General features: G+C 39.7%; 1 protein-coding gene across 2 annotated transcripts in view; it reads right to left on the bottom strand.

The window, feature by feature from the left end:
* ABCB1 (ATP-binding cassette, sub-family B (MDR/TAP), member 1) overlaps positions 1-26396 on the bottom strand; it is a 96515-nt gene that overhangs the window by 58516 nt on the left and 11603 nt on the right. For both annotated transcript variants that reach the window (XM_003130205.5, NM_001308246.1), the window contains 4 exon segments: positions 22113-22284; positions 12943-12994; positions 10122-10313; positions 9550-9721 (listed from right to left, as the gene is read on the bottom strand). In XM_003130205.5, the coding sequence (XP_003130253.2) occupies positions 9550-9721; positions 10122-10313; positions 12943-12994; positions 22113-22284 (588 nt within the window).

Genomic DNA, 26396 nt, shown 5'->3' with positions numbered 1-26396 from the left:
CAATCCAATTTTATAGGATTTCCATCCCACAACCCCAGCGCATCCCCCCACCCCTCGAACTGTCTCCTTTGGAAACCATCAGTTTTTCAAAATCTGTGAGTCAGTATCTGTTCTGCAAAGAAGTTCATTCCATCCTTTTTTCAAAATCTGCCTTCTACTCATCTTTGGTCACGATGTCTTTTTTTTTTTTTAATGTATATGTATATTCACTCTATAAGCCACTTCCAATTTATTTTGGACTGAGATGGTCTGTAACAAATTAAAATGTTTTTTTCTCACTATACTCCATGGTCCTCATATATATAAATAAATTTGGGACTCTGGAGAGATTTTAACCTTCAAAAAAGGTGAATATCATAAATATAGAAAAAAGGGCTGTACATTAATGAAACAGGGTGTGTACTCAACATAACCACTGCTGATGGTACTCTGGTTCAGAAATGCCAACACAGGAGGCAGAAGAATGCAGAGGACCAAGCAGTGTGTGGTGACAGGACTTCAAGAAGTTTTCACATGCCTGGGAAACAGAGGTCCCCCTTTTTAAGATTTCAAATTAACTTTTTGTAAAAATTGAAGTATAGCTGATTAACCACATTGTGTTCATATCAGGTGTATAGCGCTGTGAAGCAGAGTTCCCTTTGCTGGGGTTCCTGAGCAGCACATTCAGCTACCAGGGAGGTCTTTGTTTTATGGATGTTTCTTTGATCGCTTGGTGTGGTTCCTGAGCATTTGTTTGTTCTACGGAAGGGACAGTAATGGGTCCTTTTTATGCAGAGGGTCTCATTTATTCTTCTCCATCGCACAGTGAAGTAGGTATTGTTTTCCCCACTCAATACATGAGAAAATGAAGGCATGAAGAGAACAAGTCATTTCCCAGTCAGTGAAATATCCAGAATTCAAGCTGAGTCCATATGGCTCCAAAGCATGAATTCACGGCCATCAGAGTCAATCTCTCTCCAAAACCAACTACTGACATGTGGACTCCTCTGGCATCCCAGAGGGCCTTGTGGTAAAAATCAGATCAACTGTCATGGGGAAAGGACTAAGGTTATTATTTTTACCTGGAATGCCTGACTAGCCAACCATCTAACTAAATTTTACACACAAGCAATTCAAATAAAATTCTGAGAAAACAGTATTACACTCTTCCAATAAATAATTTATAGCATTTGTGGACCCACTTCTATAGGTAAAACAGTTTATTCCTTCTGGTCATAAAAACTTCAAAGTTGTTTTTTTTTTTTTTAATTTTAGTAGTGCATTTCTTCCTTTGCTATGCACCAAAGTAAAAGGAGCTATCAAAAATACAGGAACGGGTGGGTGAAGGCAAAAATATTAAGTATGTTCCATGTGCAGATATTTTGTTGTATGTACTTTCCTCTTCGGTACCCAAAGTAATAACCAGTGATGCACTAGACCTTCCTGACCTCTCAAAGTGACCTTCCTCACCACACTTGCCAGATTGGAGGCAACCAACAACAGGAAGACTCCAAAAATGTTTTTAATTAGGAGTTGCAAAACACGCTATTTTAACTTATTAAAATACAAAGCACAGGAGTTCCCACTATAGTTCAGTGGGTTAAGAACCCAATAGTCTCTGTGAGGATGCAGGTTTGATCCCTGACCTTGCTTAGTGGGTTAAGGATCCGGAATTGTTGCAAGCTGTGGTGTAGGTTGCAGATGTGGCTTGTAACCGGCGTGGCTGTGGCTGTGGTGTGGGCTGGCAGCTGCGGCTCTGATTGGACCCCTAGCCCAGGAACTTCCACATACCATAGGCATGGCCCTAAAAAGAAGAGGAAAAAAAAAAAAATCAAATACCATTCTGAGTGATTCAATAAACCTGGATCCTCTAAAACTTTCTATAATTATAATCATATGCTTAGGCAAGACTATGACAGAATCTTCATTGTTTTGTATTGTTTTTTGTTTAGAAATTATGTCTGTTGATAGAAAAAAAAAACTTCCAAAATATTCTCAGAGATATGAAAAGCCAAGTTTACTGCTCCTCTAATATAATTGGGATGGTGGTACCTGCATTATTGCAATTACCCATATAAACTATGTAAAACATCACTACATCATCCCTTCTTTCAATGACTGCTAATTTCTTAACAAAGCCTAATCGTGTTAATGCAAGTGAAATTGTTATTCCTCTAAGTTAAAAGTTAATATAGACAAATTTATATTGTTCAAACTAATATATTCAGAAGCAGTATTTTTGACCACTACAGATGTTTTAACCTTAATTGTCCCTTTTTTTTCCAATCCTCAATATAGGGTTTTGATTTATTTTCTTTTGAGGTCATTTATATATGTTTTATTTTTTAAAACATTATTTTGAGATAATTGTAGATTCATATACAGATAGTTGTAGATTCATATATTGTTTCCTACATTCACTGTATGTAGGAAACAGTACAGTGAGATCCCATATTGCCTTCATCTAGTGTCCCCAAACAATTAACATCTTCAGAACTTCAGAACAGTATCCCAACCAGAAATTTAAGATTAATCCATCAATGTTATTCAAATTTATAGGGTAAATATTTTCTTTTTTTTTTTTTTTTTGTCTTTTTGCTGTTTCTTGGGCCGCTCCTGCAGCATGTGGAGGTTCCCAGGCTAGGGATGGAATTGGAGCCATAGCCGCCGGCCTACACCAGAGCCACAGCAACGCGGGATCCAAGCCGCGTCTGCAACCCACACCACAGCTCACGGCAACGCCGGATCCTTTAACCCACTGAGCAAGACCAGGGATCGAACCCGCAACCTCATGGTTCCTAGTCGGATTCGCTAACCACTGAGCCACGACGGGAACTCCAGGGTAAATATTTTCATAATATTCATTTTATTATTTTTAATGTCTGGGGGTTTGTAGTAATGTCTTTTTTTTTTTTTTTTTTTGCCACCCCCACGGCATGCAGAAGTTCCCGGGACAGGGACAGAAACTGAACCCAGGCCACTGCAAGTACCCAGAGCCACAGCAATGACAAAAATGATCCTTAACCCTTTGAACCACCAGAAAACTTCTCTTTTGTTCTTGATATTATAATTTGCGTCTCCTTTTTATTTTTGTCAGTCTTGCTAACTTTATTTTTGTTTGAAGAACCAGCTTAGTCCTTCACTGATATTCTGTTATTTTCCTAATTTCAAGTTCACTGATTTCTGTTCTCATCCTAATTATTATCTTATTCTGTTTGGTTTGGCTGTATTTTGCTCTTCTTTTTTTTTAGTTTCTTGAGGTAGGAACTTATTTTGACTGAGATTCTCATTTCTAATGTAGATATTTAATGCTATAAATTTCTCTCAATACTTCTTTAGCTGTATCCCAAATATTTTGATATTTTGTGCTTTTGTTTTCATTTAGCTATATGTATTTTTTCCTTTGAAACTTCTTTTTATATAGTCCATGGATTATTTTTAAATGTATTATTTAGGATTACCCTGATGGCCTAGCAGTTAAGGATCTGGTGTTGTTACTGCTGTGGCTCAGGTTGGATCCCTGCCCCAGGAATTTCCATCTGTCACAGGCATGGCCAAAAAAAAAGGGGGGGGGGTATTGTTTAATTCCCAGATGTTTAGAGATTTTTCTCATTGTTCTATGATTTGTTTCTAGTGGGATACCACTGTTGTCAGAAAAAACACACTTTATAGTTTCGATTCTTTTAAATTTGTTGAGGTTTACTTTATAGCCCAGGATATGATCTATACTGGTGAATGTTTAATGTGTATTCTGCTGCTGTTGGGTACAATGTTAATGAATGTCAATTAGATCCTATTGGTTGATTGTTGGTCACATCTCCTAGAGTCTAGCTGATTTTCTGTCTAGTAATTCCATCAGTGCTGAGAGAAAATAATAAAATAATTGCAGTTTTTCAATTTCTCCCTTCACCTCATTCAGTTTTTAGTTCATGTATTTTGAGGCTGTGTTGTTTGGTGAATACATATTTACGATCATTATGTCTTCCTGGTGGAATGATCCCTTTTATTATCATGTAATGTTCCTCTTTTTTTGTAGCAATTTTCTTTCTTCTGAAGTTAATATTATCAGATATAAATATAGCCACTCCTTAAAAAAATTTATGTTTGCATGGTGTATCTTTTTCCAGCCTCTTACTTCCACTCGACCTATGCTATTGAATTTGAAGTTTCTTGTAAGCAGCAGAGTTTCTGGGTCATTTTTTTTTAACCCACTCCACTATTTTTTTTTTTTTTTAATAGCCACAGCTGTGGCATATGAAAGTTCTTGGGCTAGGGGTTGAATTGGAGCCGAAGCTGAGTGCAACCTCACAGCCATGGCAACACCAGATTTGAGCCACACCTGCAACCTAAGCAGCACCTTGTGACAACACAGGACTCTTAACCTACTAACTGAGGCCAGGGATTGAATCCACACCCTCATAGAGACTATGTTAGGTCCTTACCCACTGAGCCACAATGGGAACGCCTACCAATCTTTCTTTTGACTGATACTTTTGAACTATTTACATTTAAGGTAATTAACATATTAGCAGTTAAGCCTACCATTTTGTTTTCTATTTATTTACTACTCTCACTCTGCTTCTCTTTTCTTGCCTTTCTGAGAGTTACTTGATTAAGTTTTAGGATTCCATCTTGATTCATTCATAGTGTTTTTGAAGATATCTTTTTGCTTAGGTTTCATAATGGTTGTTCTGGATACTATTCACATATGACATAAATATCCATTGGTATCAACATTTTACCATTTATAGTTTTTTGTTCAATCATTAAATATGATTTAGGAATCTTCTAAGGAAAAGGAAAAACCAGATTTCTGCTTTCTGTTGTTCTTTCTCCCTTTTAATATGCCTTTTATCATTTTCCTTCTGTCTGAAAAACTTCAGTCAGTATGCTTGCAAAAAATTCTTCAGTTTTCTATGATCTAAGAATATCTTTGTTTCCTAATCACGAGTAAGAAATAGTTTTACCATGGTGTACACAGATGACAGTTCTTTTCTTAAGCACTTGAGAAATACTACCTACTTCCTTGTGACCATCATGATTTCAAATGAGAAATATACTGTCAGACAAAGTGGTCCTCCCTACAGGCAATGTCATTTGCTTTCTCGCTGACGTCAAGATTTTTTTGACTTATTTTTAATAGTTTAATTATGATGTGCCTTATCAGAGGTTTTATATATATGATTTTTTTCCCATTATAGCTGGTTTACAGTGCTTTGTCAATTTCCTACTGTACAGCATGGTGATCCAGTTACACATACATGTATACAATCCTTTTTTTTTCACATTATCACGCTCCATCCTAAGTGACCAGACATAGTTCCACTCTTGGGCATATATCAGGACAAAACTTTGCTTTAAAATGACACATGCACCCACATGTTCATTGCAGCACTATTCAAAATAGCTAAGACATGGAAACAACCCAAATGTCCATCAAAAGATGATTGGATTAGGAAGATGTGGTATATATACACAACAGAATACTACTCAGCCATAAAAAAGAACAAAACAATGCTATTTGCAACAACATGGATGGAACTAGAGACTCTCACACTGAGTGAAGAAAGTCAGAAAGAGAAAGAAAAATACCGTATGATAGCACTTACATCAGAGGTTCTTATTGGAGTTTATCCTGTTTAGAGTTAGCTCAGCATCTTGGATATAAAGGTTGGTTTTTCACAAACCTTGGAAGTTTTCAGCCATGATTTATTCCAATACTGCTTCAGCCTCACTTGTCTCCTTTCTTCTGGCACTCTAATGGTAAAAAATGTTCTGTCTTTTGTTATTGTCCCATAGGTCTCTGAGGCTCTTTATATTTTCTCTGATTCAGGAAGGGTGAATTATATTGTTCTATTTGCAGGTCTACTGATTCTCTCCTGTCATCTCTCAACAAAATTAAGTCCATTCATTATGACTTTTATTTCTGTTGTATCTTCCAGTTCTCTAATTTCATTTTGTCCTTTCTTCATAATTTTTCTGCTGTATTTTACACATTTGCCAAGTTTTGATGTTTACAACAGGTTGAACATATTTTATCATCATTCCAAAGTATGCATTACTCTTTTCATTACTTTTTTTTTTTTTTTTTGGCTTTGTAGGTCCGAATAGGAGCTACAGCTGCCAGCCTATGCCACAGCCACAGCAATGCCAGATCTTAGCACTGTCTGTGACCTACACCACAGCCTGCAGCAATGCCAGATCCTTAACCCATGGAGCAAGGCCAGGGATCGAACCTGCAACCTCATCATTCCTAGTCGGATTCGTTTCTGTTGCGCCGCAACAGGAACTCCCACTCTTTTCATTACTTTCATCACCTCTTGGAAAATAATACTGCTATTTAATTTGTGAATTTCTTTTTTTAAAAATAAATTTTATTGGACTATAGTGGATTTAGAAAGTTGTGTTAGTTTCAGGTGTATAGCAAAGTAAATCAGTTATACATATACATATATCTGTTCTTTTTCAGATTCTTTTCCCATACAGGTTATTACATAGTATTAAGTAGATTACCTCATACTACTCATTAGGTCCCTGTTACCTAGCTATTTTACATGCAGTAGTGTGTATAAGTCAATCCCAAACTCCTAATTTATCCCTCCTACCCTGAATTTCCCCTTTGGTAGCCATGAATTTGGTTTCAAAATCTGGAGTCTGTTTCTGTTTTGTGAGTTCTTTTATACAATTTTTTTGTTAGATTTCACATATTAGTGATCTCATATGACATTTGTCTTTCTCTGACTTACTTCATTTAGTATGATAATACCTAAGTCCATCCACGTTGCTACAAATGGCATGGTTTCATTCGTTTTATGGCTGAGTAATATTCCATTGTGTATATGTACCACATCTTCTTTATCCAATCCTCTGTTGGTGGACATTAAGGTTGCTTCCATATCTTGGCTATTACACATAGGGTCGAAATCAACATTGGTTTGCATGTAACTTTTCAAATTATGGTTTTCTCTGGATATATGTCTATGAGTAAGATTGCTAGATAATATGATAGTTCTATATTTAGTTTTTTAATAAACCTCCATAGTGGTTTTACCAATTTGCATTCCCACCAACAGTGTAGGAGGGTTCCCTTTTCTCCACACCCTCTCCAAAATTTTTGATGATGGCCATTCTGACTGGTGTGAGTTAATACCTCAATGGAGTTTTGATTTGCATTTCTGCAATGCTGAACATCTTTTCATGTGTTTTGGCCATCTGTATGTCTTCTTTGGAGAAATGTCTATTTTAATCTTCTGCTCACATTGCAATTAGGTTTTTTTGATACTGAGCTGCCATAACTTCTTTTTCATCGATATTTTCTATTTTCTTTTGTTGCATTAGAACTTGTAACTGATTAGTGAAGCATTTTTGTGATTACTATTCCAAAATCCACACCAAGTAATTCTAACATATGAATTATCTCAGTATTTGGTCAGTTGTTTTCTTCCTTCAGTCAAGCTGTGATTTTCTTGGTACTTGGTATCACAAATGACACTTTATTATAACTTGGATACTTTGTCTATTGTGTTAGGAGATTCTGGGTTCTATTCAAATCTTCTTCTTTAGCTAGCAGTTACCCTGTTTGGATTCAGTATGCAATTCTTGACCGATTTTTATAAGCTGTGGTTCCAGTAACAGTTTTGTATTCTGAGTCTTTGTGGTATTATTTTCATCAGCATGGTTGATCTAGAGTTGCTGGGGCTCCTCCCAGCCCTTGCTTTTGCTACCTGAGGGAGTGGAAGTGGTTTCTTAAGGTTGGACCACAAGGTTATCTCTAGTAGGGCAGGATATGGTGGTTTCCCCACCTGTGCCCTCTTGCTGACACAGACCCTGGTGCAAAAGTCAAAAGAGGCTTCCTGGAGTAGGAAGCTTGCTGGGACTGTGTCCCTTCCTGCTCTGCCCTCTTGCCCCAGTGTCTCTGGGTTAGAGATGAGAGCCTCAGGCTCACAGGGACATAGCAGCTTCCTGAACAGGGCCACATCTCTTTTTTAACAGGGCTGATGACCAGATAATTTAAGAAGTTTGTTTGAAATCATACCATAAGTTTATGGCAGAGTGAATTAAAACTTAGGTTTCCACCAAGAAAGTAGACTTGAAGCACACATACAACTTACCAAAAAAAAAAAGGTAATTACATGAGACGATGGGAATGTTAGCTTGACTGTGTAATCATTTCACAAAGTATATGCGTACCAAAACATCACGTTGTGTACTTTAAATAGATACAATTTGCCAATTAAACTGATAAAAATGAAAAAAAAAACTTAGGTTTCCAGCAATAAGCCTAAGGCACCATTTATTAAATAAACAGTATGTGAAGCAATGCATGTTTAATTATTAAAAGATGCACTCACTAGGTTTTTCCCTAAAGTAACTAGAATAAACATCAATACATTTTAAAACAGGTTTTTCCACAAATACTGATATGAACAGGCTACCACCTGACTTGCTTAATACTCTAGTAAACAGAAAAATCAATTAACACAAAAGCTTTTGTCACATATTTCAGCAGATTGATTCAGAGGTACAGTTTAGCCACCAAGAACACCATTTAAACACTGTTGATCTCAGCAACAAATTAACGGAGTCCTCACAACTTCAACTTTCTTCTTCTGTTAAATGAGATAATAGCCACACTTCAGAAAGGTTAAGTATTTGCCTGACACAATAGATGCTCCAAAATGGCTGTTATTGTTTGCAATAATGAAACAATATCCATCCTACAGGATTAAATTTTTAAAACTTATTAACTCTACTTCAATTTTAAAAAAACTTTTTAAGCCCTATTTATTTTGTGTCAGGCTTGGCTTTGGTTGTCTCACCATTATTTTACATCTTTTTTTTTTTTTTTGCCACGTAAAATTGTGCTTTCTCTAGCTTCTCTTTTTTTCTAAGAACTTACATACTGGGCCGATCTCTCCACCACTATCCATACGTCCATCAAATCTGTCTCAAATGAACCCCACGCTCAGTCTCGCAAGAGAAAGGTCTATGTGTGGAGGTGGAGGGCCATTTGCAGTGCTTTGCCTCCATGACTGGGAGGTTTAGGATTGATGTGCATATGGGACCAGAAAAGATCTCTTTTTTAAAAATGATTTTCACTCCAGCAGATTTAAGTATGTATAAACACAGAACCATTCCTAACACTGACTAAACTGTTCAGTCAATTTACAAATTAACTACAATCTACAAAAACATTAAAATCAATAATTGAATGAATGAGACATTGAACTTGAAGTTCTACTTGGAAACATGCAATTGTCTCTCAGGGGACACAGCTCTTCAAGAGCAGAGCATGCTTTTTATATAAAGGCAGAGAATGAGATGAAGCTACTCCTCTCTTTCTCATCCCTTCCCCAAATAACTGCAGAGCCCAGCACAGCAGAGTCTCGGTAGGTAGAGGAGTCAGTGAAATTGCATCTCATTCCCACTGATGCTGAACAGAAGATTCAAGACCAAGTATCAAGTCTAGAGTCAGGGTCATCATGTGACAAAAACAGTCTCCACTGTGGGAAATGGTAAGAGGGGTGTTTCAAGAGGTGGAGACAGTCTGCATCCACAGGTTTCACCTACCTTTGCCCAGATAGCAGCTGACAGACCAAGAACAGGACTGATGGCCAGAATCACTAGAGTCAGCTTCCAACCACGTGTAAATCCTACTATAAAACCAGTGAAGAACGTTGCTATTGACTGAAAGAACATTCCAATTTTGTCACCAACTCCTTCATTAATTTTGGAGACGTCACTAAAAGAAAGCGTTATAAATAAACATCAGGATTGTGAACACAGAACTTTTTTTCCTGAATCCAGTCACGTTGCTTGTTTGCTTTTCAGCATGGAGTAAACACGTTTACATGTAGGATTTGCTCAGAAATTTGCTCAGGAAGTATCATGTTGCTGCTTTGATGCCCACTCCCAGAGGATGCCTTGAGTCTGGCAAATCCAACCCCAAATTCAGTGCCCTCATGCCCTGCCAGGGTTCTGGGTACAAAAACATGCATAAGACATGGTGGCAGCTCAGAAGCAATCTGGTTTCATAACTGCTTCTGAGTGATACACTGACAGCTCCTAGCAGATGAGATGACATCACCTTCATTCTAATAAGATGAAGCACATCTGAAGTCAACAGAAACCCAGGTACTTACTCTGTGAGCCGGGTGTTAAGCTCCCCAACATCATGCACATCAAACCAGCCTATCTCCTGCCGCATGATAGCATGAAAAAACTGTTTTCTGATTTTGTGTATCTGTCTTCCAGCTGCCAGGCACCAGAACGAAACCTGGATGTAAGCAGCAACAAGCACGCCAGCACCGATGCCACAGTAATAATAGGCGTACCTGAAAAACAATAAGAACACTGCACAGGCTCTGCTTTCTCACTGATGCCCTCTTTTCCCCACCAGACCACTAGTCCTGGCTTTTTCAGTTATCTGGCTATTGTGCCTTCCTTAACAATGTGAGTTGATGGTCAGTATCCACCTGTGGCTGCCCTGTTATAATGTGACACTGAAAAGCATGGTTTCAGGAGTTCCTGCTGTGGTGCAGTAGGTTAAGAATCTGACCAAAGAGGCTCAGGTTGTTATGGAGGCACGGGTTTGCTCCCTGGCCCAGCACAGTTGGTTAAAAGATCCCGCATTGCCACAGCTGTGGCTCAGGTTCAGTACTTGGCCCAGGAACTTCCATATGACACATGCAGACATTAAAAAAAAAAAAAAAATGTAGTTTCTCTCTTGGCTCAAAACCCAGCTCTTCATTTAAGTGTGTGTAAACTTAGGCAAGCTGCTTAAAATTTCTATTTTATTTTATTTTTTTGTCTTTGTCTTTTCAGGGCCGCACCCATGGCATATGGCCATTCCCAGGCTAGGGGTCTAATCAGAGCTGTTGCTGCTGGCCTATACCACAGCCAAAACAACGCCAGATCCTTAACTCACTGAGTGAGGCCAGGGATCAAACCCGCAACCTCATGGTTCCTAGTCAGATTCGTTTTTGCTGCGCCAGGACAGGAACTCCTTTTAAACTTTCTAAGCCTCAGTTTTCTAATTGGTAAAATGGAGATAAGAACTGTAACGCAATAAGGTGTAAATACATTTGGGCCCATACTCAGCATACAGTTTGCACCCAGAGATGGCCAGTTACCGTGAAAGACTTGTGTGGTGCCTTGAAGCATCCCAGCATCAGTAAGATCTACCACTGTTATCCCATGTTCTTGAGTTACTGTATCCTCCCTATCAGCTGATGGGCACTTGCAGTGGTTTCTGCAAACATTAGAGTGGAAAAAAGTGCTAGCATTTGCCAGAAAGTGGAACCAAGAGATGGAAATAGTCTCTTAGCCTTTTGGGCTATTAATCTGGCAGACCGCAGACGCCAAAAGACAACTGAAAATAAAAAGTAATTTTATATGACATGCCCAAGTTATCCTGAAGTGCTTCATGAGTTAAATAGTAGTCCTTCTAGTTTAAAATTCTAAGCATAAAAAACATGAGTATGTCTAAAGCCAGATCCTTGATCACCTAAAAAAGCTAGATTTATATTTCCTCATCTAAGTCTTCATACTGAAAAAAAGCAAAGAGTTCTTATGTTTCACTAAGCAATTACTTTTTAGGGAAAAAGAAACATTCTAAAAAAGAAAATACAGGATTCCAACCTTCCATTCTTAATTATTCGCTACGTGCCACCTTCAAACAAAAATGCTTGTATGAACCATACAGAAACTATAAAAGTGGCTGATGTCAACATTCACAACTTAGTAAACCCAGCAGGATACTTGGTAAGAATACATTTGGTAATTCACCATGTATTTATGAGAGAAGATGTAATTAAAATACGAAATTTTAGTTACTAGATAATCAATACTTATTATCCAAGTGTTAATGATACATCAGAGATAGTTAAAATTTAACAAGTAGAATTCATGCTTTGAGAATGAGTTATTGTGCTATGAATCAGCTGAGGTTTACTCAAAATACATTTATATCTAAGCATTTATAAAATGATATGACATTGTTTTTCATAAATTTTTTTAAAAATGCCTCTCTGTAGGAATATTTGGAGGTACTGGCTTCTCATCTTTTAAAATGTGGTCAAATGTCTCTATTTTCTTCAAATCCATGAGAATATTTATAAGATAATGTAGAATCATTATCTTCTGAATCACCAACTTTTACCTTTGGACATGTTTTATAAACTGTTCTGAGGGCAAACTTTAAGATAAGTAAATCATTAATGAAAGCCTCCCAAGATGAGATAAGGTGAGAAGGACTATATTTATTCTGGGATGTTTTATTTAATTGTTTAGAATTAGAAAAAAAATCTTGTTAACTGATCTCATCATATCATGACTGAAAATATATAGGAAGCAAACTAATAATTACAAAACCACTGCAAATAATGTGATTCTTAATTCAGTTGCATTTTAAAAGGCCACTTTGAATTCCTCTAATTTCCTTGTAGATGGTATTCTATATTTACAAATGCATACATCAGTCCAAACCAGACTTAACTTTAGCACATTTTATACAGTAAAATATATTCTTAAAGAAAACTACCAAAAAAAAAAAAATTCTACATACTGTCCACCTAGAAAACTAAAAATGACGATGCTCTCAAAATTTTGAATCTTTACTACAATAACGCAAAAAAAATTTTTTTATCTTTTTAGGGCCGCACCCATGGCATATGGAAGTTCCCAGGCTAGGGGTGGAATCAGAGCTGCAGCTGCTGGCCTACGCCACAGCCACAGCCATACCAGATCCAAGGAGAGTCTACGACCTACACCACAGATCACGGCAACACCAGATTCTTAACCCACAGTGCAAGGCCAGGGATCCAACCTGAACCCTCGTAGATGCCAGTCAGGTTCGTTTCTGCTGAGCCACAATGGGAACTCCGATAAAACAAAATTTTAAACATTGCTACAACTGGATTGAAACAGAAAAACTTAGCAACAATAAGGAAAATGTCTACTTACACTGTCATTTTCTCCTCCAGTGTGGTGCTGTTATCTGGGCAATTCACACAATCTAGATCAACCACAAACATACACCATTAAGTCTCTTTGTCCTCCATTAAAAACAAGTATATGGAGTTCCCCTTGTAGCTCAGCAGTAACGAATTCAACTAGTACCATGAGGACGCAGGTTCGATCCCTGGCCCTACTCTGTGGATTAAGGATCCACCATTGCCATGAGCTGCGAGGTAGGTCACAGACTAGACTCCGATCTGGCGTTGCTGTGGCTGTGGCATAGGCTGACAGCTACAGCTCCTATTAGACCCCTAGCCTGGGAACTTCCATATGACACAGGTGTGGCCCTAAAAAGACATATATGCATACATACATATATACATATGTATATACATAAGTAACAGAAACAAGCTCACAGACTTCAAAACCAATCTTATGGTTTACCATAGGTGAAGTCATGGGGAGACAGGGAAGAATTGGGAGATGAGAATAACATATACACACTAATGTATAAAATAGATCATTAACGAGATCCTACTGTATAACCCAAGAAAATCTACTCAATAGTTTGTAGTAATGTACACTGGAAAAAAAGAATGGATATATTAATATGTATGATTGATTCACTTTGCTCTACACTACTATTTTCAGTCACCTACACCCCAATAAAACTAAATTTAAAAAAAACAGAGAATACTCTCTGGCCCAGAGATTCTTCTCTCATGTATAAGCCTCTCACAAAACTCTTATTCTTAGGCATTTTTCCAGAAAACCAAAACTTTCAAGCTGAAACGATGTTAGAGATGGTAGAGTCCAACAACATTTTTCCCCCATTTTTTGCTGCTCCACAGCATAGGGAGTTCCCAGGCCAGGGATCAGACCCAATCGGAAGTCTTGGGCCAAGCCACAGCTGCATCAATGCTGGATCTTTAACCTACTGTGCCAGACCGGGGATTGAACCCACATTCCAAGTCACTGCCAATTCTGGTGCACCACAGTGGGAAGTCCAAATCCAATAACTTTTTACTTGAATGGATCTCAAAGGGTTACTACCCAGACCAATATCTGAAAGAAGAATGCGGGGAAAGTATCTAAAAATTCATAATGCTTTTCAGTGGGAAAATGTAGAAACTCTCTGGGCTAGAAAAGACTTCACTAGACTTCCTTTATGAATGAGTTCACTATGATCTCCATTCAAGCAGCTTAGCCCTGGCAAAATAACCCACACAACACTAGAGAAAATGACACACAATTCAATGTTAGAATAGACTGGAATAGTTTATATCCATCTCCTCCTCCTACTAGTGTGAGTGCCTAGAGAGCTGGACACGTCCTAGTTAACCTTATACCCTTCGTGCACACCCTGCCCTGCCATACCTGACCCTACGCCAAAGATCTACAGGGCTTCACAGAACAGCCACACATGGAGACCATTTATGAAAGGATTCCAACCAATGAGTCTCCTATTTTGTATCTAAGTGTTTCATATATTGTAGGATTAAACAGCAGTACTTCAGACCACCACGTTATTAGCTGGGGTAAGAAAAGCCTTTTCTGCCTTTTTTTTTTTTTTTTTTTAAGGGCCACCCCATGACATATGGAGGTTCCCGGGCTAGGGGTCAAAGAGCAGCTGTAGCCACTGGCCTACATCACAGCAACACCAGATCCAAGCTGCGTCTTCAACCTACACCAGAGCTCATGGCAACGCTGGATCCTTAACCCACTGAGTGAGGCCAGGGATCAAACCAGCATCCTCAAGGATTCTAGTCAGATTCGTTTACTCTGAGCCATGATGGGAACTCCTAGAAAAGCCTTTTCTAAAACCAAGCAAGACTTCTAAGAAATCTACAACAAAACAGTGCCCATCACCACAATGAGAGATTCCATACCATTTAGAGATCACATTACATTTTTCTCTGACCCAAATATCTAAGTTTAGCAGTTTTACCTACTAAACATTTAAGAATACTAGGAATTAAAAGCCTGTGACATGGATACTTTTGTGATTTCCTAATTATATATTATATTATAAAGGTGGTTTTTAACCATCTTTCACACCAGGCATCGTTCTAGATATCACAGACACAACCTAGAATGAGAGGGTCATTTTATCCAATCTCATTGGATTTATGTGCAAGCTGAAAGTCCTTTCACTTTCAGGCCCCAGACTTCATGTGACAGGGTAGCACTGCTGAAATATTAAGGAACTTCCTTTTTTCCGTTATAATCTTTCTTACCATTTGAGAAGCTGTAATCAATAAGTAAACCAATAAACAAGATAATTTTAGAATAATAACTTTTTCTTAAGAGCCACACTCGTAGCACATGGATGTTTCCAGGGTAAGGGTCAAATTGGACCTGGGACCTATGCCACAGCTCACAGAGACGCTGGATCTTTAACCTACTGGCTGAGGTCACTGACCATTGACAAACCTGTGTTCTCAGGGATACTAGTCAGGTTCATTACCACTAAGCCACAATGGGAACTCCCAGAGTAATAACTCCTAAAATGTAAATAAAGCAGTGGTGCTGAAGTAACTGGGGTGGGTTGGGGACAAAGGTCTTGGTGAGGGAGAAATGAATGCTAAGAAACTGTTAGAGCAACAGGGCAGGTTCTACATGGCCCCAAGCCAGGAGGGAGATGGGAGTCCTCACAGAACAGAGAGGTCATTGTAGGTGGGCTGTACTGAGTAGGCAATGAGCAATTGGACTGACAGGGCAAGAAGGGGCCCTATCCCGTGGGCCACACAGGCCAACAGAAGTCATTTGCATTCACTCCAGGCCACCAGAAGAGATATGACCAGACGTATGCCTATACAAGGAGAAATGGGAGTTCCAGTCCCAGCTGAGTGGTTAACGAAAGCAACTAGTATCCATGGGGACACGGGTTCGATCTCTGGCCTCACTCAGTGGTCAGTGACCTCACTCAGTGGGTTAAGAATCCAGCGTTCCTCTGGCTATGGTGTAGGCTGGAGGCTAAAGCTCCGAATGGACCCCTAGCCTGGGAACCTCCATATGCCGCTGGCACAGCCCTAAAAAAAAAGAGGAGAAGAAATGTATATGGGGGTACAAGAGTGGACGCACAGAGAGGAGTTAGGAAGAGAAGAGGATGGCTCTGGGCACTGGCTGCAACCAGGTCAAGTGTGGTGGCTCCATTTGGAGTGACTTCAGCACTGCTCCAGGTGGGTAGGAGAGGGACACTCAGCAGAGATTCTGGCTCTGGGCTCCCCTCCACCACTTTCAACTAAGAAAGTTGAGCTGTTTTACCCAGTGAGTGTCCAAGAGAGATGTTATTTACAAAGGGGGATTCTCTAAGGAAGTTAGTAAACTTCCTTAATGATCTGCAAGGTCCATTCTAGCTCAAGAACACCATGATTCCAGTTTTTCCAGTCTTCTCATGCAAGAAGCTCCCTCAACCACAAGCAAGAGGAATTTGGACTTTCTGCCAAGACGATCAATCCCTCTGGCACTCGCCTGCCACTCAGTGTGGCTGGGCTTATTGCAGGTGACAGAGATGACTCTGGCAGCCACAATTTTATGTATGCTCTCACATACCTTTGGCCTGAAGAACTGTGCCCCATGGCTGACCTGCCTGGGACACCAATATGCAAATCTATAATACAACACCCTTGGGGAGAGGAAAGACCAAGAGAAAAGTGCTGGCATTTGCTTCAATTTTAGGCAGAGCTTGGAGTTCCCTTGCAGTGTAGCCAATTAAGGTTGCCACTGTAGGGGCTTGGGTCGCTAACCCAGGAACTTCTACACACCATGGGGAACAGCACCCCCCACCCAAAAAAAAAAAGAATTTTAGCCAGAGTATGAAACCCACTAGTACAGTGGAAAAAAAATACTAAAATAAAGGCAGGATCCCTGAAACAGGTACTCAGCTCTCTGTCCCCTATCAATTCCATTGTGGCCACACTGCCTCAAAGTCCTGGGCACTGGTTTCTACATCTATAAAATTGTAGCTTTGGGCCAGATAATTTTCTAGGCTCATTTTCACCTACACAATTCTGTGAGTTGGTCTTTCATTTATTCATTCCACTTCTTAAACACTTAGAATGGGGTCAGTTACTATATATATATAGCTTCCCTTTGTAATATATTGCAGAGATTACACTGTAACTCATCTACTTTTTGCTTCAAGAAGCATTTCCCCAACAGTAATAACAACACAAAATCTGACTATATTACACTACTATTACTCTTCTAGAAAAACTAGTCCTATCTTAAGTTTTAACTCAAACTTAAAAAATAAACTGTCACACTACACAACATAGTTCAAAATATTTTGTCATTATTTGAGACTCAATTTTCCAGAAACTGATTTCTAAGAATTTTTCCAATGAAATGGTTAGCAGCAGAGGAAAGCCTTGAGCAAATGAAAACAGATCCATCATGGAAATGTTTATGAAGTACTTAGTATTAGCTAACATTCTAGTTTGGAGCATACTCATGATGTCGCCCTTGAGGACAGAGATGGCAATGTTTTCACCAAAGTCTTGAAATACACTTTCAAGGTCTGCATATGATTTATACGCTCATAGTTTAAGCAGCAGAATAGACATATTATTTTGAGGACTGGCATTTTACGAATAGTTTTCACGATCCTCATATGAGTATTAGAACAGTGAGAGTAGAAATGGTCAATGATAGAGATAAATTACTTCCACTTTTTCTCTCATTATTATTATTATTATTGTTGCCTTTTAGAGCCACACTATGGCATATGGAAGTTCCCAGGCTAGGGGCTGAATTGGAGCTGTAGCTGCCGGCCTATATCACACCACAGCAATGCCAGATCCAAGCCTTGTCTGCAACATACACCGCAGCTCATGGCAGCGCTGGATCCTTAACCCACTGAGTGAGGCCAGGGATCAAACCCGCATCCTCATGGATGCTAGTTGGATTTGTTTCTGCTGCGCCATGATAGGAACGCCATTCTCTCAATTATTAATCTGACTTGAGTGTATCATTTCCTCCATTCCTGAGCCCACCATCTAGGAGGAGACTAAACAGAACCAATCATGATATAGCTATGGAGAAAGAGAAAAGTCACCTTTGTACATGTACCATACATGGAACCACCTTGTAATCCTCCATGTCTTCCTTTCTCCGTGTCCTTCTGTCTTTTTCATTGCATGGACTTGCATCTGGTCTGCATGGATTCAAATACTGACTAATTACTAATTCTATGACCTCATGCAATTTAAATTTACTCAACTCTCTGGGCCCTGGTTTCCTCGCCTGTATAGATAATAACACTATCAGCCTCATTTGAATCCTTTAGAAATAAAGGAGTTAATACATGTAAAGCACTAAGCACAGTGCAGTGCTTAGCACATATTAAATGTTAAATAAATGTTAGCTTTAGTTATTGGTAGAAATTGAGTCTTTCAGAGTTCCCATTATGGCTCTGTGGAAACAAACCTGACTAGTATCCATAAGGTCACAGGTGTGATCCCTAGCCTCACTCAGTGGGTTAAGGATCCAGCTTTGCTGAGAGATGTGGTGTAGGCCAGCAGCTGCAGCTCTGATTGGACCCCTAGCCCAGGAACTCCCATGTGTCACAGGTTCAGCCCTAAAATTAAAAAAAAATTTTTTTTAAATGTTAAAAAAATTTAGTCTTTTTTCAAGGCTTAGAACTCCCCATTCCTTCTACTTTTCTCCACATCTTAGCCCATGAAATTTATGATCCCTTCAACTCTAATGTCGCCAAGATTCATTCTCATTTCTGAATCATCATTTACACTTGTACCCAACCTGTCACCATTAACACAATACGTCTAAAATCCAATCATCTTTATCCAGGATCATTTTCAGATAGTGAAACATGTACCATACATGGAAGGAATCATAAGTAAGATTCCGAATTCATAGAGTAAGTCAGAAGTTTGGTAGCAGTTAAGCTTTGTTCATACAAGTGGTGTGTGGCAGGACTAGAGAGTTCTTGAGGCCCAAGTCAAGAGAGACTTTAAAGCAAAGGCAAAAATCTAACAACAGGATGAGGACTGATGGGGGCAGGATGTCAGGAGATCATACCCACAACAAAAAGAGCAGGACAAAGGCTGCTGTCTGATAATTAGAGAAAGGCATTAGGAGAAGAGAAAAATAATGAGGGATCTATTATAGCAGAGAAGGATTTGATTTTTCAAAAAGGTTTTAGAACTATCTAGTTAAACACCATACTTAGTGTAAAACTCTCAGGCTTTCTAGAGCCTTATCAAATCTAAGCCTTCTTAAGGAAAACTTCTTGTCCAACAAGGAGGCTCTTGTACCTATTTTCCCACCTCCCCAAGGAGAGGCCATGAAGTTCTACCTGGGGAAGGGCAAAAAGAAGAAAAGTCAGAGTGTCTGAGGCATAGGGATTTGGTCTGCTGGAGATAGTTCTCTTACCACCTTACAGGGGAAGAATCAAATCTTTCCATGCTCTGTGGTAGCTGAGCAAACCTAACATGTACATCTATGTCCATTCTGATCCTACCCACTTTTACGAAGTCCAGACATACACCATGATCCTACAGTGTGTGTGTAGGGGGGGGTGTTACATTAATTATCTGTGTTTACAGAGCTATAACCAACTGCTTGGGAAGGAAAGGATGGATACCTGGCTTCATGTATAGAAATCATGGGAGGCTTCCAAGAGTAGGTGACAACCAAGTCTGATTAGCACAGTACCTCTCTCATGCACAAAATAAACATGTTCTGGGTCACAACTGAAGCTATTTAAAGATAAATACTGGATAAAAAAAATAAAGGTAGGAGTTCCCATTGTGGCTCAGCGGTAATGAAACCAATTAGTATCCATGAGGATGCTGGTTCGATCCCTGGCCTCCTCAGTGGGTTAAGGATCCAGGGTTACCATAAGCTGTGGTGTACGTTGCAGATGTGGCTCAGATCCCACATTGCTGTGGCTGTGGTGTAGGCTGGCAGCTGCAGCTCTGACTCGACCTCTAGCCTGGGAATTTCCATATGCCGCAGATATGGCCCTAAAAACCAATAATAATAATATTAATGGTAATATCTTTCTCTCACCACCACTCCTTTTTGCCACTCCCTTGTTTTATATCCTTTCATGACTTTTCAAAGGCTACATGCAACCTCTACTATAAGTTTTACTCTAGGACACTCATTACCTGGTCATAAACCTACTTGTTTGCTAATTCAGACTTCCTGATGTCCTATAAGATGGTAAGAGAACTAACTGCAAAGAATATTGCCAAATATAGCCTTCATGGGAACCAGAGAATTTAGCAAGTACCAAGCACTTCCTTTTGGTGAATAGTATGAAAGAAAGATGCCAATCCAAATGTGGTATGATGTATTTGGGCAGGTCCCTTTGAATGCCATGCATGAAGGGGCATAATAAATGCAGAATTTTGCTGAGTTGAACACGCTACAAAATTTTCTGGCCCAACTCATGGCCTGAATTCACAGAACAGAAGTAGTCCTGCCTCTGGGTAAAAAATGTGCTCTTCAGGATCACAAAGACAGGTATCAAAGGATCCACAAATACCCCAACTTGTGAACATTTATGTGCATGTTTCTGGGGGAAAGGAGACAGAGCATTCATCAGAGACCTTACAGTCCAAAAGTTGAACGGTCACTGGTGGGGAGAGATAAATTAAGAACTTGAAATTAACATATACACATGACTACATGTAAAACAGATAAGTAACAAGGACCTACTCTGTAACACAGGGAATGATACTCAATATCTTATAATAACCTATAGTGGAAAAGAATCTGAAAAAAAACAATATAAATATGTACATATATGTGTAGATGAATGTGTATGTATAACTGCATCACTTTGCTATACATCTGAAACACTGTAAATCAATTATCCTTCAATTAAAAAACTGTTTAAGTTACATACTATCACTATAGAGCATGTTCTCAAGCAGGCCTTTGTTTCTGCCCTTGAGGGCACACCAGGTAGTAAGTCTTTGGATAGTTCAGTTACATCAATCGATGCTCAACCAAAGGTGACTTGGAAGCTTGAAACTATCAACAAGTCCCTCCTCAGGCCAGTCAGAAAGTGTGTGTGCTTAACATCCAAATTATGTCCATCATCCATTCACTTTCCCATTCTCCCTTTTATCAGCCCAAACTCTTGCTTCCTACTTGACTGAGAAAACTGAAGTGATAAGAAAACTTCACAAATTCTCAGGTCCTATCCACCCACTTGTGGGCAATGACACTCAAATACTCTCTCCTCCCAGCAGTTACTGTGGAAGAACTATTTGTACTGCTACCTGAGGCAAGATTCCAATCTTGAGCGCAAGACACCTATCCTTTCTCAAGGATATCAAACAAATCTTTTCCCTTTCTCCAAAAGCGCCACTTTCTCTGCTCTTTTGGATCATCTCCATGAGCATACACACAGCTGCTATTGAAATTCCCTTGTGGTACAGCGAGTTACAGGTGCCGCATTGCCACTGCAGTGGCAGTCACTGCTGTGACAAAGGTTTGACTCCTGATCTGGGATTGTCCACATGCTGCAGGTGCAGCCAAAAAACAAAACAAAACAAAACAAAAAACCCAAAAAACAAAAACAAAGCAAGCTGCTATTTCTCCCATCCTAAAAAGCTGCTATTTCTCCTATCCTAAAACTCCTAAAACACATACACATACTTCTCCTATTCCCATGTCTCCATTTTCACATGTTTCCAAAAAGCCCAACCTATGACAATGTCCAAAATTAAATTTGTGGTATTTACCACCAAACCTACTCTCCTTCCAACTTTCTCAACTCAACTGATGGTAACTGCATCCAGTACATCCAGCATCTTAGGCTAAAAGCTTTAGAATCATCTTGGAGGACTATCTCTTACACATGAGAGTCTCTACTTATTCTTATTGATTCCTACTTATCATTCAAAATCCAGATCCAGTTCCTAAACCTTTTCCTGAAGCTGTCTGGGCTACTTCTGACTTCATAGAGCTCTCTCTTTTCTGTATCTCTCACTAGCACTTCCACTGTATATTCTAATGCTGGTGAATATTATCTTCTCAAATTCATCGCAAATATGAGCTACAGTTCAGACCCCTCCACCTCCCACAGCACTAAACACCCCTAGTGCACATTTAGTAACAGCTCCACAAACTTCATTTGTAGTGACTGATTTGTCTTCAAGTTTCCAATAAAAACCAGTCCCAGAAAGAATACTTACTTGCATAAATCATATTTGGAAAAGTTAAATTTCCCATGTTTCCTATACTTGCGAAGCTATCTGTCATTTCTCCAAAAACCAGCATCATGAGGGGCAGTCCAGCTCCATGGATGATGGCAGCCGTAGTCCCCAGCAACATATACAATCTATCAAGCCAGTTTGAATAGCGAAACTAAAAAAGAGAAAAAAGAAAAAGAACAGTTAGCACAGTTTCATGGGTGATTTGCTCTGCTTTTCAAATAGAGCCAAAATCTAAACAGTGCTCAGACTTCACTACTGCCACCACCCTGGTCTTAGTCAAACTATTCCAATGACCTAACTAGAAATGACAGTTGAGGAGTTCTGTTGTGGCTCAGTGGATTAAGAACCCAACTAGTTTCCAGGAGGATGTGGGTTTGATCCCTGGCCTCACTCAGTGGATTAAGTATGCAACACTGCTGTGAGCTATGGGAGTAGGTCAAAACGCAGCTCAGACCCCACGTTGCTGTGGCTATGGTGTAGGCTGGTGGCTATGGCTCTGATTTAGTCCTTAGCCTGGGAATTACCATATGTCATGGGTATAGCCCTAAAAAAATTTTTTTTGGTAAAGAAAACATTTGATTCTTCAAGTTCTGAGCTGCTTTCTTTATAAGGGACTCAGTCTGTCTTTTTTAGTTAACTGAAGTACAGTTGACTTACAATATTACATTAGTTTCAGGCATACAACACAATGATTCAGTGGTTTTATAGGCTATACTCCATTTAAAGTTATTATAAAATACAAGCTATGTTTCCTGTGCTGTACTTTATATCCTTGGAACTTTTTCACCACTTAAGTCACAATGCTGGATCCTTAACCCAATGTACTACAAGGGAACTCCAGAGCTTATTTATTTTATACAGATTTATACAGAGTTGTTTGTACCTCTAAATCCCCCACATCTTGCCCTTCCTCCCTTCCTTTTCCCCACTGGTAACACTAGTTTAATCTCTACCTCTGTGAGTCTGTTTATTATATCCATTCATTTATCTTTTAGATTCCACATTTAAGCGATAACAAAGTATTTGTCTTTCTCTACATGACTTATTTCACTAAGCATAATACCGTTCAGGTCCATCATGTTGCTGCAAATGGTAGAACTAAATTCTTCTTCATGGCTGAGTAGTATTCCACTGTGTATATGTTATGTGTACACCACATTTTCTTTATTCATCTAATGGACACTTGAGTTGCTTCCATATCTTGGCTATTGTAAATATGCTTAGAACACTGGGGTGTGTATAAATTCTCCGAATTAGTATTTTCATTTTCTTGAAATCTATAACCAGGGGTATAGATCAGAGTATTTCTATTCTTACTTTTTTGAGGAACCTCCACACTATTTTCCATATTGGTTGCACCAATTTACAACTATACCATCTTGAACATGCCCGATTTCTTCTGCCTTTTTGTCTTATAGAGAGGGTTTGATGAGAGGCATAGGACGTTCTGGGAAAATAAAAAAATCTAAAATGGCATAATAATAGAAATGCAGTTTTTTTTGTTTGTTTGTTTTTGGTCTTTTTGCCATTTCTTGGGCCGCTCCTGCGGCATATGGACGTTCCCAGGCTAGGGGTCTAATCGGAGCTGTAGCCAACAGCCTACACTACAGCCACAGCAAAGCGGGATCCGAGCCGCATCTTTGACCTACACCACAGCTCATGGCAACGCTGGATCTTTAACCCACTGAGCAAGGCCAGGGATCGAACCCAAAACCTCATGGTTCCTAGTCAGATTCATTAACCACTGAGCCACGACAGGAACTCCCAGAAATGCAGTATTTGTGGCTCTGATTTCCAAGAATAGAACCCACTTTTCATCTCCAGATTTTTTCAGTCAACAAAAATCTTGATTACCAAAGGCCCTTCTGAGGACACCATTGAAGAAACATGCTTTGTTGCTTTAGAGAACCCTGCTGAGGAGTTCCCTGGTGGCCTAGTGATTAAGGATACAGTATTGTCACTGCTGTGGGGTGGGTTCAATTCCCAGCCCAGAAACTTTTTTTTTTTCTTTTTTAGGGCTGCACCCACGGTATATGGAAGTTTCCAGGCTAGGGGTCAAATTGGAGCTGCAGCCAAAGGCCTACATCACAGATGATGGTTTCTAGAGGCAGCTGTAATGTCAAGGGAGAACTAGTTAATGCAGTCTTACACATGTGTAGGCAAATCAGCCAAAGACCACTGGTGAAAAACACAAGAAGGAATCTGAGACAGAGCAACATCCTAGAGAATAAGAGAAACCACTGTTTCAAGAACCTGAGGCATGGGATCACCAGTGGATACAGTAATTATTAGGAGAAGCATCACATTCCCATGATACCCCAACACCCCTCATAGTTGCAAGGGGGCAGAGACCCCTCTACTACAGAGGGAGGACCCAATCTAGCCTCACCCTCGCCAAGTGATCAAACTTAGTGCCCAAAAAAGTACAACACCTTAACATGTGATGGTTCCTGATGTGATGGTTCACAAAGTACACAGCATCCCCCATGTACATTCCTTACCAAAAATATTTTAACATGAATGTTGTAAAAACCTTTAGACTTAACTTCCAGGCTTTAAGAAATGCAAGGTGTGGGAGTTCTTGCTGTGGCTCAATAGGTTAAGAACCCAGTATAGTGTCTGTGAGGATTAGGGTTGATCCCTGGCCTTGCTCTATGAGTTAAGGATCCACGTTGCTACAAGCTGCAGCACAGGTTGCAGATATGGGTTGGATCCAGGGTTGCCAGAGATGTAGTATAGACTAGCAGCTGCAGCTCCAATTTGACCCCTGGCCCAGGAATTTCCATATACTGCCGGTACAGCTGTAAAAAGAAAAAAACTAAATTAAAAAAAAATTTTAAATAAATGCAAGGCATGGAAAAACAAGATAAATAAGGCCATAAGTAAGCAATAAAAATAGTCCAGGAGAGGATGCATTCTATAGGACAACTGGCATCATCTTTTCAGTATGTCCACCTCATCTAAAGACACGAGTTCTCGTCGTGGCTCAGCAGTTAATGAACCCAACTAGTATACAAGAGGACTTGGTTCAATCCCTGGCCTCACTCAGTGAGTTAAGGATCCAGTGTTGCCATCAACTATGGGGTAGACTGCAGACATGGTTTGGATCCTGAGTTGCTGTGGCTGTGGCTGTGGCTGGCAGCTGTAGCTCCCATTCCATCCCTAGTCTGGGAACTTCCATATGCCTCGGGGTGTTGCCCTAAAAAGACAAAAAAAAAAAAAAAAAAGATGAAGATTTGAGTAACATGGTAACATAACGCTGAGCATGAAAGCCCCAGAGCAATGTGCAATGTCCCAGCTCTGGCATTTACTGGAAAGATTTTGTGGAGGAAAACAAAAACAAAAACCTCTTAGTCTCTTGAGCCTCAGTTTCTACATTTATAAAATGAGGAAAATATTCATATACAGAGAGCCTCACACAGCTGTTATGAGGCTCAAAATGACACAATTAACAAAAGTTGTAACAGATCAGGTGCTGGAGTAGAAAGATAAGGTGACCACATCAATCACTCCTGGAGTCAAGGAGAACTTGCCAATTACACATGTGCAGTGAGACTCCTAGGGGTCAAAAAGGGAGGGGGCACCAGGCTGTAAATGAGGCTGTAAATAAGTCCTAATACCATCCTGGCACCCTCTGCTCTGGAATCCATTTCGCCAAAATATGCAAACTTGTTGGGGAGGGTCCTATGTCCAGTCAGATGTGAGAGATAAAGATAATTGACCAAAGGTAAACAAAGACCCGGAAGAACTGTCCTATTTAAGTGATTTAAATCACCTCTCTGGCGCTCTCCTCACTCAGAGGGGCTTGCTGGCACCTGCACTTGTCTTTAGTGTGTGTATTACTGCTTTGCTTTTGGCTTAAATAGGTAAACTACTTCTCTGCATGCTCTCCCACATGTTGTGGTGTGACTCTAACAATAAACGTTATACCTGTTTTCACAGCCTTTGCCTCCTTGAAACATACCTGCTTTCAACAGGGGGCACGAATCAGGGCAATTCTGCTTCTAGCCTCTAGTTGGTCTAGAACTGGGACTCCTGGTTTTCATCCAGGCTGCCCATGTTCAATTCCTATGTCTCAACGTCACCACAAAGGTCCTTAATTGCTTCAAGCCATCACTCATTACTATCTCTCCAAGATCAATGCAGTGGTGCCTGGCCGGAGGCGGACATCAGTGACTCCATTTGTTCATTCATTCAACATTCAAAAGATATTTATTAAGCACCTAATAAGGATCAGGCTTGGTTCTAAGTACTGGCAACAAA

Source organism: Sus scrofa, chromosome 9 (genome assembly GCF_000003025.6).
Source record: "Sus scrofa isolate TJ Tabasco breed Duroc chromosome 9, Sscrofa11.1, whole genome shotgun sequence".
Lineage (NCBI taxonomy): Eukaryota > Metazoa > Chordata > Mammalia > Artiodactyla > Suidae > Sus > Sus scrofa.
The sequence above is the reverse complement of the archived record's forward strand: the minus strand, read 5'-3'. Positions and strand labels throughout refer to the sequence as shown.